Raw genomic sequence first — 15,189 nt, 5'->3', positions numbered from 1 at the left:
TATAATTTTGATATTTTCTGATATATGTATTTTTTGGCTCTAACTGAAAGGTTTTTCCATGCAGCAGCAACAACAACAACAACAATCTCTATTACCCTCTTATTAGCACTGGATAAATTTTTTAAGAGACATTTTTCATCACAAATTTTAATAAAATAGACTGAGGGCACTGGCATCCTGAAATAACCCTAGATGGCTAAAAATGCCAGGTTGTCAGCTTTGAGGAAGGTGTTTGCTATCTAAGGTCGGACATTTACACACATTCCTAGTTTGCGCTGGCGAAGTGGACGTTAAATATTGCATGTGATTTTGTTACGTTTGTCGCCATTTTGCCGAGTTGGTTTTCCGTTAGAATCACATTGAAGTCCTGCATGTTATTACTGTAGTCACGTGGTACATCAAATATGGCTGCACCCAGAGCTGCGATAGTTTCTGAGCAGCGGTAAAAGTTTTCCATCATTTACAGTGCATGAAACTCTTTGAAAAAACAAACAAACCCTGACTGCTTGTATTTTTTTCAGCGCTAAATTTCAGGGTCAGGCGGATGACCAGAAAAAAACTAGTTTTTTTGATAGGTTTAATTAATAATGTATAACAACTGTATTACACTTTAATAGTGCTTTATCACATTGCTTTAGTGATTTGTTTCAACACACAATAATATCAAACTTTGAATTATAAATATATATTACATAGACAAGAGTGTTTTACTGGGAAATACACCACTCATATTTTTCATATGAACTACATCCGGGACACTGAGTAACATAAATAATATTGGCTGGCTTTTTTTTGTGGTCTATCAGATATATTCCATTCAGCTAGAATGATACTGAACGAGTCGAAGACGAGCAGTTGAATGGAATATATCTGATAGAGCATGAAAAAAAGCCAGCCAATATTATTATTATTATTATTATTATTTGTAATGGCACTCCATTAGCTCTTCTTTGATTACTGTACCATTTCTAGAGTCAGTCGAAAAAACACTTTTTCCACGCGAGTGACGAGACATGACAACTTCCCTTGTCTTTCTAAAATGTTTACTTAAAAACAACAAGGTAAATCACAAAGTCTGGCGCACGGTCAAAAGACTGTGTTGCTTCCACCGTGTTCTGACTCGAAACTAAGGTATACACAGTCGGTTACCATAGTTACTACTATAGTGATGTCACATCATAAGATTTAGAACATGGAACTCTTTTCTATGTTCTTTTTCGATGTTCTAAATAGAGCCCTGCACTCCCGCGGGAGTCCCGCGGGACCCGCCGCAAAGAAGTGCGGCGCGGGACAAATTTTGAAAGCTCATTGCGGGCGGGAGGGGGAGTGCACAATGCGGGCGGGAGAGGTGATAAGCTGCAGTCCCGCTAACTAAAAACGTGTTTAAAATAAAATTTATAAATTATTAATTTATGTCTATCGTATATAATTTGTGCTGGATATTTTATTTGGCATTAATAAAAACATTTTAAGATGCCTATGGTCTAATTTTGCGTACGTTTCCGATTCCTTTCCGCTCTTCCGTGTTTGAGATCTCCGATCATGGCAGAAGAGCAGAGCTCCTCTAGTGAAGCTCACAGTGCTTCAGAAGTAAGTGCTGCTTTAAAAAGAGGTACATTTACCGTTAAAAAGTCAAGAGTATTAGTCCTAAGTATTAAAAAGTATTAAAAAGTATTAAAAAAAGTATTAAAAAGTATTAACTAGTATTAAAAAGGACTGTGTATCGCACAGATTGTTCAATTTAAAGCTAGAAATAGACAGTGTATAATCTGAGGAGCTGGTTGTGGTAGCGCAGCACTTCATATGAGAGGAGAATGAAATCGCGGTTGGAATCATAACACCACAGACTCGGAAGTGGGAGTGCGAGTGTGCAAAGCGAGAGCTGTCAATCAAAGCGAGAGCTGTTAATCATGAGTGCATGCAGCGCTCAACTTGGAATGTGTCAGCAGAATGTCAGAGTCTAAACAATAAACTTACAATATATGAAGGATCGGTCAGTGGAGAGCTCAGCTAAGCTCAGCATGTTTAATTCCCCAAGCCAATGACAAGAACTTTCGTGAGAAATAACGCGAACGTCTGCCTCATGTGGGATTTGCGAGCGGGAGCGGGACAAAATATGGCAGGTGTGGGCGGGAGCGGGACTGAAAATCATAATTCTTTGCGGGACCGGGACTGCACAATGCGGGAGCGGGCGGGAGCGGGACTGAAAATTCTGTCCCGCGCAGACCTCTAGTTCTAAACTCTTTTCTATGTTCTTAAATTATCATTCATTTTTAACTGTTTTTAATTTTAATTATTATTGCTTAACTGGCCCTTACATTATTATTATTATTATTATTATACATTCCTTTCGGGTGTTCAATGCATCTTTCTCTCAAAATCTTCTGTATTTAACGAAGCAACCCTGGTGGCCATGTTCGTTTACAAATTGTCACAGTCTCTCACTTGCTAGTGTGGAAGTTTTATGTCTCCAACGTGTGACATCATGTTGTCTTGACAACCATGCAATATCGTAAACCATATTCAACGCTCATTCTCCATTGGGTAAAGTGACGCAATACACGTAGAATAAGCAATATGCTAACAATATTGCATGCTATCAAACCAAATGAATGAAACCCGCTAGAAGGGAATAGAACATTTTTATTCCATGGAAAAAGTGTCCCGTATATATAATAATTTCTGATATCTTCCCTTGTGAGGAAATTAATGAATTGTTATCTGCTCACTCATTTCCTTTGACTCTTATATGAGCTGGAACCCATATGAATTTAATACTGATTCCTGACCTACACAGATTGTTTACCATTTTCACTATATCTAACACAGCCTCTTGCCTGGCTTCTGACTGGATGTTCTTTAAACTTATTAGAGCTGAGCTGGAGTCTGATCCAATGACAGTACTTTTCAGTGTGCATTCCTCAACCCATAATAAGGCCAACCATATCGCATTTAATTCTGCTGTATAAACTGCGAAAACATCATTAATCCTTTTAGTGGTCACTAACTCTTATTCCCATCTGATTCAGTTAAATGAGAAGTCCTTCCTTCCACATCACATCATACGCCTTTTCAGTGTCAAAGAATACAGATAAAACTGTGTAGTACGTTCCCTATGTGTGGGTGGAGTATAGAGGACGGCAGGACAGAGATCAAGGTAACCAGAGGGCTTTATTGCCGTACTTTTCAGTTTGACAATTTCAACACGTAAATTTGAGACACACACACACTGTCGTCTTGTCTCGGGAAGCTCTCTCTCTGCTCTCTCTCTGCCTCCTTAAATAGGGCGCGGTTACTGGGAAGACACACAAACACAGGTTAATTGCCGTCAGGTGTAGTGATTCTGCCACTTACCTTCCCTGACTCCGCCCTCCTGTCACAGACCGGCACTTGACCACGCCCCCGCTGCCACATACCCCCACCGTCCGGCCTGCAGCCGACTCCCCCCCCCGACGGGAGAGGAAGTCCGCCAGGACCATCTGCGCCCCCGGCCTGTGGACCACCTTGAAATTGAAGGGTTGGAGTGCCAGATACCAACGGGTGATCCGCGCATTGGCATCTTTCATGCGGTGGAGCCACTGGAGGGGCGCATGGTCCGAACAGAGGGTGAAAGGGCGCCCCAGCAGGTAGTAACGGAGGGCGAGGACCGCCCACTTGATCGCTAGACATTCTTTTTCGATTGTGCTGTAGCGCCCCTCACGCACTGACAGCTTCCTGCTAATGTACAGGATGGGGCGGTCCTCCCCCTCCACCTCCTGGGACAACACCACCCCCAGCCCTCTGTCCGACGCATCGGTCTGCAACACAAAAGGGAGAGAAAAGTCAGGGGAGTGTAATAGTGGCCCCCCACACAGTGCAGCCTTTACCTCAGAGAAAGCCCGCTGGCACTGCTTTGTCCACTGGACCGGATCTGGTGCCCCCTTTTTAGTGAGATCAGTCAGCGGGCTGGTGACGTCCGAATAATTAGGTATAAACCTACGATAGTAGCCAGCCAGCCCCAGGAACTGTCTCACCCCCTTTTTGGTCTTGGGCCTCGGGCAGGCTGCAATTGCTGCTGTCTTGTTAATTTGGGGACGCACCTGCCCGTTGCCCAAGTGGAAGCCCAGATACCATACTTCCACCCGCCCAATTGCACACTTCTTCGGGTTGGCAGTGAGACCCGCTCGCCTCAGCGACCTAAGGACGGCCCTCAGGTGTTGTAAGTGCCGCTGCCAGTCGTTACTATAAATGATTATATCATCAAGGTATGCGGCCGCATAGGTGGCGTGGGGGTGGAGGACCCTGTCCATCAGCCGCTGAAACGTAGCAGGCGCCCCAAACAGCCCAAAAGGAAGTGTGACGAATTGGTGCAAGCCGAACGGTGTGGAAAAGGCCATTTTTTCCCGGGATAACGGAGTCAAGGGGATCTGCCAATATCCCTTCATCAAATCCAGTGTCGAATAAAAGCGAGCCATGCCTAGTTGATCAAGCAGCTCGTCAATACGAGGCATTGGGTACGCGTCAAATTTAGACACCGTGTTGACTTTTCTATAGTCCACACAGAACCGGACCGACCCGTCGGCCTTGGGTACCAAGACCACCGGGCTGCTCCAGTCACTGTGGGACTCCTCGACAATGCCCATTTCGAGCATGGTCTGAAGTTCTTCCCGAACCACCTTTTTTTTGTGTTTGGGTAGCCTGTAAGGGCGGCTACGCACTACCACCCCCGGGGGCGTCTCTATGTGGTGCTCTATGAGGTTAGTGCGACCGGGCAGGGGCGAGAACACATCCGAAAACTCGGTCTGCAACTGGGCGACCTCTGTGAGTTGGGTCGGGGAGAGGTGGTCTCCACAGAGGACCGGAGAGGTACGTGATGCCAATGTCCCTTTTTGAACCTCCGGCCCCAGCTCCGCCTTCTCCGGAACTACCGACACCAACGCCACGGGGACCTCCTCGTTCCAGAGTTTAAGCAGATTGAGGTGGTAAATCTGTAGTGCCCCACCCCTGTCCGTTCGCCTCACCTCATAGTCGACATCCCCGACTCGCCGTGTGACCTCAAAGGGTCCTTGCCACTTGGCGATCAATTTGGAGCTCGACGTGAGCAACAGTATGAGTACCTTATCTCCCGGAGTGAACTCTCTAAGGCGCGTACCCTTGTTGTACAGGCGGGCTTGCCGTTCCTGGGCCTGCCGCAAATTCTCCTGAGTTAGGTGGGTGAGCGTGTGGAGTTTTGCGCGCAGGTCCATAACGTACTGAATTTCGTTTTTGCTTTGTGAAGGTCCCTCCTCCCAATTTTCCCGCAGCACATCTAGGATGCCACGCGGCTTACGCCCATATAATAATTCGAACGGGGAGAACCCCGTGGAGACTTGGGGGACCTCTCACACTGAGAACAGCAAGGGCTCGAGCCACTTATCCCAATTACGTGCGTCCTCACTCACAAATTTTTTAATAATATTTTTGAGGGTGCGGTTGAACCGTTCTACTAAACCGTCCGTTTGTGGGTGATACACACTGGTGCGGATCGGCTTAATCCCCAACAACCCATACAGTTCGTTCAGTGTACGTGACATAAACGAGGTGCCTTGATCAGTCAGAATCTCTTTCGGGATTCCAACTCGGGAGATGACGCGGAAGAGTGCCTCCGCAATACTGCGTGCTGAGATATTGTGCAGAGGCACTGCTTCCGGGTATCGCATTGCATAGTCCACCAGAACTAATATAAAGCGGTACCCTCGTGCTGACCAATCTAATGGCCCGACGAGATCCATCCCAATTCTTTCGAACGGGGTCTCGATTAATGGAAGAGGGCGCAAAGGCGCTTTTGGAATGGCCGCTGGATTTACTAACTGGCATTCGCGGCATGCCGTACACCACCTACGAACATCGCCGCGAATCCCCGGCCAATAGAATCAGGCCATTATTCGGGCTAGTGTTTTATCCTGCCCTAAGTGTCCAGCCATGGGATTAAAGTGAGCCGCCTGGAATACCAATTCCCGGCGGCTCTTCAGAATTAAAAGCTGTGTGACTCGCTCTTTAGTTTGAGTGTCCTGCGTCACTTGGTATAATCTATCCTTCATAACTGCGAAGTAGGGGAAGGACGGGGTGGCGTTCGGCTGGAGCGTTTGACCATCGATTACTCTCACTTGGTCAAACGCATGCTGCAGAGTCTCGTCTCGCGATTGTTCTATTGGGAAATCTGCGAGGGATTCCCCAATAGAGAGAGGAGGAGCCGGCGGTTCCTCACTCTGATGCGGAGATGACGTAGACGGCTCTGCGACAGCTGCTCCCGCCAAAGCGACACCGGGACCTCCCCCTGTCAAATGGCAGGACCCACTCTTGACTAGGCGCGTCATTAAACCCTAAAATCCCGGCCAATCAGTCCCCAAAATTAAAGAGTGGGTAAGGCGAGGATTAACCGCCGCCTTCACTATAGATTTTTCCCCTCTGAAAAATATGTGGACCGACACCAAAGGGTAGCTGTGAACATCCCCGTGCACACACAACACCTTCACCCCCTGTGCTCCCCCCAATGCCTCGTCTTGCACCAGGCTTTGGCGGATCGAGGTCTGATTGCAACCAGAATCCACCAACGCCTGATATGTAGCCCCTTGGACACTCACCGGTATGCGATACGCTCCGGCCCGGTCGAGGGCGGCCTCTGGCGCGTCGGGGATCCGTACCACCGTGCCCACTTCCATTGCCGTGCATTGTTGTTGCAGGTGGCCCGGCTCCCCGCAGTGCCAGCAAACCGGCCCGGGCTTTCCCTCTGCACCGGTGCTCTGGGGCTCACTCACCTGAGGGGGGGAGAGACAGACACAGAAGGGAGAAACGGGAGGGCACCACGGGTGCAGTGGGCCGGCTGGGGTGTAGCCGGCCCCCGTCTCCGCGGTGGGGGAATGGGGTGAGGACGGGACACAGAAGGAAGGGGAGAGAGAGAGAGAGGAGAGAAGGGTTGACGTCATCGGTTGTCCTGCCGCCGGAACAGCCGCCAAATGATCCTCCGCCAGCCCGACTGCCTGATCCAGCGACGCCGGGCGGTGGCACTGGACCTACTCCGCGGTTCCTGCTGGTAAGCGGGCGATGAACTGTTCCAGTACCACCTGGTCGACGATTCCCTCGGCGTTGCGATCGTTGGCCCTCAACCACCGCCAGCAGGCGTCCCGGAGCTACTGGCCGAACGCGAACGGCCAGCCGACTTCCTCCAATCGCAGCGCGCGGAAGCGCTGGCACTGTTGTTCCAGTGTGCGCCCCACGCGCTGGAGGACGGCCCGGTGGAGGTCCGCGTAGGCCAGCCGGCGGTCGGCGAACGGGGAGGATTCCATGGGGCCGCTTGGTTGGTGCTCCACTTTTCCCGGGTTTCGGCACCACTGTAGTACGTTCCCTATGTGTGGGTGGAGCACAGAGGACGGCAGGACAGAGATCAAGGTAACCAGAGGGCTTTATTGCTGTACTTTTCAGTTTGACAATTTCAACACATAAATTCGAGACACACACACACTGTCGTCTCGTCTGGGGAAGCTCTCTCTCTGCTCTCCCTCTGCCTCCTTAAATAGGGCGCGGTTACTGGGAAGACACACAAACCCAGGTTAATTGCCGTCAGGTGTAGTGATTCTGCCACTTACCTTCCCTGACTCCGCCCTCCTGTCACAGACCGGCGCTTGACCACGCCCCCGCTGCCACAAACTGTTTCTTTGTTTCTTTGTTTTTTCCTTATGACATTTTCCAGACACACTGTCAACTCTGTAATTCCTTTTCCTCTTCTAAATCTATGCTGATATATCTGTAACGTTCCTCTGGTTTCCAAATCGTATATAAGTCGATGATTTACCATTCTTTCCATCGTCTTTCCCATCTGAGAGGTCAAGGCAACTTGTATTTTTGTTGTTTTTGGTTTCCTTTTTCCAGGTTTTCAAAAAGGAATAAAAATGGACTCTTTCCATGTGCTCAGAATTATCCCCTCTTCCCAGATCTTCTTATCTCATCTCATTATCTGTAGCCGCTTTATCCTGTTCTACAGGGTCGCAGGCAAGCTTGATCCTATCCCAGCTGACTACGGGCGAAAGGCGGGGTACACCCTGGACAAGTCGCCAGGTCATCACAGGGCTGACACATAGACACAGACAACCATTCACACTCACATTCACACCTACGCTCAATTTAGAGTCACCAGTTAACCTAACCTGCATGTCTTTGGACTGTGGGGGAAACCGGAGCACCCGGAGGAAACCCACGCGGACACGGGGAGAACATGCAAACTCCGCACAGAAAGGCCCTCGCCGGCCACGGGGCTCGAACCCGGACCTTCTTGCTGTGAGGCGACAGCGCTAACCACTACACCACCATGCCGCCCCTTCCCAGATCTTATTTTATAGTTTTAACACATCCTTCTCCTTGTCACTCAGCTTCTCAAACATCGAGTATCAGATATTATCCTTTAGTGTAATTGACTTTCCTAATCTCCTTCACGCATTATTAAGTTAAGCTTTTGTAAACAACGTGTTTATCACATCTCCTTCCTTGTCTTCACTCTGTAAAGCAGTCTGGTATTTTGCAATCGTATCCTCCCTTCCATTTTTCCTCTTGGTTAGTTAAAGTGCATAGCACAATTTCAATGTCTTTGCTATTATTTCTGCCCGAGCTTCATTACTAGTCATGACATTTTGACCTTCGACCATCGCTGGATATCCATATTCCTTCCCACTTCCTTTCATTCTCGTTTTCATTCCCCAAACTCTATCCACTGGAGTCTTTCTGTCTACAGAGTCACAGAACTTGCTCCACTATTCTTTTTTTTTGCTCTCCTCATAGTTCGCTTCACTGCTACCTGTCATCTCTTATATCCAATTAACCTTTGGAAATTGTGTGTCCTCTTCAAAATACACTCTTTCAACCACCATGGTACTATGTTGTTTAAATTTCTTGGTTTATTTTTCAGAGTAGCCTCTACTGTTGCTTCTATTATAATGTTGCCTTTTTTTAGATCCTCAGTAGTTTGATTATTCTCAATAATTAATAATCGACTCTCACTACGTTCTCTAAACGTATCCCAGTCAGCTTTACCTAAACTCCATCTTTCCTCCCTGACTTCATCGTCTCTTTTCAACTCCATTCCTAATTAAATCAGTGAGATGCTGATCCCTTTGCTATCTTTATCCTCGTACCTGTTCCATCATTTAGACAGACTAACTCTTTCTCTGCTATTAATTCCTCAATCACATCCCCATTAATTCCATCTTTAACTCCCCACAGTGTGCTGTGTGCATTAAAATATCCACACCAGATCACTTTCCTTTTTGACTCCTCCCAGATTTCTTTTAAGTGCGCAAACACCAACTGTCTACATGGATTATAAACTTTTGGTATTTTCACATTTCCCTCCTTAGTCCAAATCTCCATGACAATGCATTCCCATCATTTCCTTTCTTTAGTTCTCTATACTGCAGTCCTCTTTTCACAAAAGTTGCATTCCCTCCACTCTATCTCTTCGCTCATGAGGAAATTGATGGATTGTTTTGATAAATTTGGGGACTTTTTGTTTGTGAATGTGTCGATATAATAAAAAGAAAAATCACATGATGGCTTGAAGATATGAAGTTTATCTTCTTGTGCTGAAAACCTCACATTTTTCATACAAAACGCATCGTGGATCTGAGTGACATTTAAATAATGTTGGCTGGCTTTTTTCATGGTATATCAGATATATTCGATCCAGCGAGCATGATACTGAGCGAGTCGAAGACAAGTAGCTGAATGGAATAGATCTGATAGACCACGAAGAAAAGCCAGGAAATATTATTATTATTATACATACACATTCCTTTTGGGTGTTCAGCGCGTATTTCTCTTTCAAAATTCTCCCCAAATCTTCCATATTTAAAAAAGCAAACCTGGCGGCCATGTTTATTTACAAATTGTCCCAGTCGCTCACTAGTGTGGAAGTTTTACGTCTCTGACGTGTGACATCATGTTGCCTTGACAACCATGCAATATTGTAAACCATATTCAACGCTCATTCTCCATTGGTTAGAGTGACATAATACACGTAGGATAAGCGATATGCTAACAGTATTGCATGCTATCAAACCAAATGAATGAAACCCGCTAGAAGGGAACAGAACACGTTTTTATTCCATTGAAAAAGTGTCCTGTGTGTATAATAATTCCTGATATTTCACTTCGATGATGTCACTCCCAGTGTTTTCCTGCTGACTAGACGTGCATTGTCTAAATGGTGAACTGGGTCAAAATTAAAATTATTTTGATTAACTTGCATATTTTTTATGTGTGGATGTGTCCATATAATATAAAGAACATTAGACAGTGGCGTGAAGATTTGAAGTTTATCTTCTTGTGTTGAAAATATTTTCACTCATTCACTTCACTCTCTCGTGAAATATGTTCACCATTCGAAGATAAGCTTCAGATCTTTGCACGACCGTGTAATATACTATATATATATATATATATATATATATATATATATATATAAATAAAACCCCGATTCCAAAAAAGTTGGGACAAAGTACAAATTGTAAATAAAACAGAATGCAATAATTTGCAAATCTCAAAAACTGATAATGTATTCACAATAGAACACAGACAACATATCAAATGTCGAAAGTGAGACATTTTGAAATTTCATGACAGCAACACATCTGAAAAAATTTGGGACAGGGGCAATAAGAGGCTGGAAAAGTTAAAGGTACAAAAAAGGAACAGCTGGAGGACCAAATTGCAACTCATTAGGTCAGTTGGCAATAGGTCATTAACATGACTGGGTATAAAAAGAGCATCTTGGAGTGGCAGCGGCTCTCAGAAGTAAAGATGGGAAGAGGATCACCAATCCCCCTAATTCTGCGCCGACAAATAGTGGAGCAATATCAGAAAGGAGTTCGACAGTGTAAAATTGCAAAGAGTTTGAACATATCATCATCTACAGTGCATAATATCATCAAAAGATTCAGAGAATCTGGAAGAATCTCTGTGCGTAAGGGTCAAGGCCGGAAAACCATACTGGGTGCCCGTGATCTTCGGGCCCTTAGATGGCACTGCATCACATACAGGCATGCTTCTGTATTGGAAATCACAAAATGGGCTCAGGAATATTTCCAGAGAACATTTATCTGTGAACACAATTCACCGTGCCATCCGCCGTTGCCAGCTAAAACTCTATAGTTCAAAGAAGAAGCCGTATCTAAACATGATCCAGAAGCGCAGACGTCTTCTCTGGGCCAAGGCTCATTTAAAATGGACTGTGGCAAAGTGGAAAACTGTTCTGTGGTCAGACGAATCAAAATGTGAAGTTCTTTATGGAAATCAGGGACGCCGTGTCATTCGGACTAAAGAGGAGAAGGACGACCCAAGTTGTTATCAACGCTCAGTTCAGAAGCCTGCATCTCTGAGGGTATGGGGTTGCATTAGTGCGTGTGGCATGGGCAGCTTACACATCTGGAAAGACACCATCAGTGCTGAAAGGTATATCCAGGTTCTAGAGCAACATATGCTCCCATCCAGACGACGTCTCTTTCAGGGAAGACCTTGCATTTTCCAACATGACAATGCCAAACCACATACTGCATCAATTACAGCATCATGGCTGCGTAGAAGAAGGGTCCGGGTACTGAACTGGCCAACCTGCAGTCCAGATCTTTCACCCATAGAAAACATTTGGCGCATCATAAAACGGAAGATACGACAAAAAAGACCTAAGACAGTTGAGCAACTTGAATCCTACATTAGACAAGAATGGGTTAACATTCCTATCCCTAAACTTGAGCAACTTGTCTCCTCAGTCCCCAGACGTTTACAGACTGTTGTAAAGAGAAAAGGGGATGTCTCACAGTGGGAAACATGGCCTTGTCCCAACTTTTTTGAGATGTGTTGTTGTCATGAAATTTAAAATCACCTAATTTTTCTCTTTAAATGATACATTTTCTCAGTTTAAACATTTGATATGTCATCTATGTTCTATTCTGAATAAAATATGGAATTTTGAAACTTCCACATCATTGCATTCCATTTTTTATTTACAATTTGTACTTTGTCCCAACTTTTTTGGAATCGGGGTTTTATATATGATTTATCAATCAATCAATTAATCAATCATGACTTTATTTATCGTTGATATGTACAATGAGTCAAAGACTCATAACAAATAAATTTGAACTAATAAAATATCTACATTAAAAATTTAAAAAACAAGCATTAAACTACTGTAATAGATAAATTTTAAATATCTATCATTATTTCAAGGTCTTATATGAGACATAATTAAATTTAAAAAGCATTAAAATGTCTTTAATTCGAAAATATAACTAAATGCAATTTACCTCTATTGATCACAAATATTACATTTGCACAATGTGCCACTCGTCAGATTCGTTTTCTTTATTTCATTTTATTTTTTAACCCCATCTTATTTGACTTACTTGACGTTGCCTTCCAATCCGGTAGGTGGCGATAGAGCAAGATTCGCGTTCTCTAATCTCGCGAGAACGAATACTGCAACGTCATTACGATGTTTCTGGAGTAACGTTAGAGGAAGTTAATCCAGTAATTTCTCTTTAACGGAAAACAAAAGTTTGTAGATTCAAGTCACTGAACTCAGCTCTAATCTTTAAAATATACCTTTAGAAATTTTTAAGTGGCGGTTTGGAAGCGTTTGAGCAGCATGATGGCGGATGATGACCAGCCCAAGACGTTGTAAGTATATCGAGCTAATTAGCATAAAAGTGAACTAGCTTCCTCGCTAGCTGACTAGCCTGAGGAATGGTCACGCTGTAGCAGAGAATGATTAGCATTAGCCAACGAGCTGGATTTGTACCAAATGGATTAGGTAACAATAAAAACGATAATCGTTGGTGAAGATAATACTCTGCAAATCAGCCGAAAAGTAGGAAATAAAATCGGGGAAAAAATCCTGGCTATTTTTTTTTGTAAAATTGGCGTTAGCTAGCTAGTTAGCATAGTGTAGCCGGGGAACAGAATGTAGAACAGAATGTAGCCACCTAGCAAAGTTGCTTTTTGTCTTATCTCTAATCTAATCAGTCGATTTTTTATGGATATATTATATATAGTGTAATTATATAATATAAAATCTCTGTTTAGTTTTGTTCGAACATGAGTAACCTGAACACAAGTTATAGTTTTTATGCCGTTAGCTAACCGGCTAGATCCGGTTTGTGTGCCATTAGCGCTCGGTTTGAGGTTCTGTTTGCCATGAGAGCGAAATAAAGCTTCATGAAAGTTTATAAAGGAAAAAAGATGAGGAGAAAGTTGAAAGTGGTCTGTGTGGAGGTGCTGGAAGAGTGATTATCCTGCTGAGAGTGCCGGGGGTTTAGGTGAAAACGTGGCAAAGTCAGGGGTGTGTGTGTGTTGGCCTGGAACATGGAGGAAGACTCGAATAAAGAATTCAAGAACAAAATGATCTGCCTTAAATACAACTCTCGGTGGTTCAGACTATTCCTTCTGTGACAGTTTTGTGTTTCTAGTTGAAAATAAAATTCCCATGGGTGCCAGGAATGGGGTTTGGGAGCTTTTCTGCCTGAGATTGAAACACAAGACAGTACACGTCCAAAAAAATGACACACAGTGTGTTGTAGGTGTGATCTCCTGGGCCGTCTTTGTGGGAATCAATTCCATTTCTGTTCTTGATTGTTTGCTTTACAGAAAAATCTTCACTGGTTATTTTTAGACTCACCCAGGGGAGAAAAGCAGCACTCTTTTACACTCTTATCGCTCCTCAGTCTCCTTTCCTGTATAAACTTAACCAGGTGACCGTTTGGTAAAGTGAGGTGTTGAAAACTTTCCAAAGTTGATCTGAAGATATTGCATACACACACATGCATTGTGAGTTTAAAGATCACACCATGACTGAGTGTCTAACACCACAGCCTTTTTTCCTCCCAAAATCATCTTCCGAAGTAAGCCAAGCAATTTGGCATTTAAAAAAAAAAATCAGGTTTGGCAAGCATGCTTCCGGGGGAAAAAATCTGAATCTCCTGCCATCATCCAGTAATCTCCTGAGCACACGTGGGTTAAAGGTCATAGGCAACGGTCGGAGGTAAAATGTACAATATCAACTTTGTCTAGAAGAACGACCCTAAAAGTGACTTCAATTTTCCTGGTGTCTAATTTGCACCCTAAAATTGAATAAAATGGTTAAAATATACTGTGTTTGTCAGTTTGCGAAGGTTTGTTTACATCTCACTTATGTGCACTTTCACCGCCAGGGGACCGTCGTCATGACATCATTTAAGCCAAACAGACCGGGAGCAGCTCTGTGTTTACCTGCGAACCGAGCACACGTGTATGGACTTGGGTCGTGAGAGGTTGTGTAAAATGTCTGAAAGCGATTTTGAAGTAGGAACTCTCCAAATTGAATATCGAGAGGTGAAACCATATATGTATGAACCTATGGCCGTTGCGAAGCAATCGGTGAATGTGGCTCATTGGTTTGACCTTGTGGCCTTGGAATCGGACAGCGACTCTGCCGACTGTTATCACGGTGACCCCGGACCTCAACAAGACTCGCGCCCAAACGAGTTATCCTAATAATTATGATAAATTCCTACTTTTGTCGTAATACTAAATAAGAGCCCTTTTGAAGAATAATTAAACCGCCCTCCCTAGTGGATATAGGGAACGATTACTGGACAGTGTGCCAGTAGGCCACATTAGCCCTTTGCCTCATTTCCACAGTGATTGTACAGGATCCCTCAGGATTCTTGACTCGTCAATTGCAAGCAAAAGTAAAAATGTTTCCCTCCAATCTTCTCCTTTTTGCTTGAGCGTTGCTGCTCCGTTTCTTCTTTGACTGCTTGATTTTATTTCATGCGCACAATCCACTCTCTCTGCCTCTTCTCTTTCGGAAAAAGCCAACCCTCTCGCTCCGCCTCTTCTCCTTTTTCGGAAAAAGCCAATCCACTCGCTCCGCCTCTTCTCCTCTTCCCAAAAAAGCCAATCCACTCCCTCTGCCTCTTCTCCTCTTTCGGAAAAAGGTAAAAACTTCTTCCTGAACCGGTCCTGTTGTTACAGTTCACTGCACAACAAGGCATGTTTTTTCTTTAGAAATTCCTAAACTCGTGTCTGCACTCAAGCCGAACAGCAATGTAAGTTAACGGAAGTGGGCTCAACTCAAGCAGTTTGCTTGGCTTAAATGACATCACGCGCCAATTGGTCACAAAAATAGCCGAACAGACATTCGCC

General features: G+C 44.5%; 1 protein-coding gene across 6 annotated transcripts in view; it reads left to right on the top strand.

Moving 5' to 3' along the window:
- Positions 1-12,483: 12,483 nt before the first annotated feature.
- Positions 12,484-15,189, top strand: part of tia1l (cytotoxic granule-associated RNA binding protein 1, like) — a 30,735-nt gene continuing 28,029 nt past the window's right edge. For 4 of the 6 annotated variants that reach the window (XM_060907529.1, XM_060907530.1, XM_060907526.1 and 1 more), the window contains exon 1: positions 12,485-12,684. In XM_060907529.1, coding sequence (XP_060763512.1) covers positions 12,653-12,684 — 32 coding nt within the window. In that variant the 5' untranslated portion in view covers positions 12,485-12,652. Of the gene's footprint in view, positions 12,685-15,189 lie in introns of all 6 variants that reach the window. The other 2 variants (XM_060907527.1, XM_060907528.1) reach the window with 2 other exon arrangements.

This window comes from Neoarius graeffei, chromosome 24 (assembly GCF_027579695.1).
Source record: "Neoarius graeffei isolate fNeoGra1 chromosome 24, fNeoGra1.pri, whole genome shotgun sequence".
Classification (NCBI taxonomy): domain Eukaryota; kingdom Metazoa; phylum Chordata; class Actinopteri; order Siluriformes; family Ariidae; genus Neoarius; species Neoarius graeffei.
Note: the sequence above shows the minus strand (reverse complement) of the source record. Positions and strands in the feature narration are given on the sequence as shown.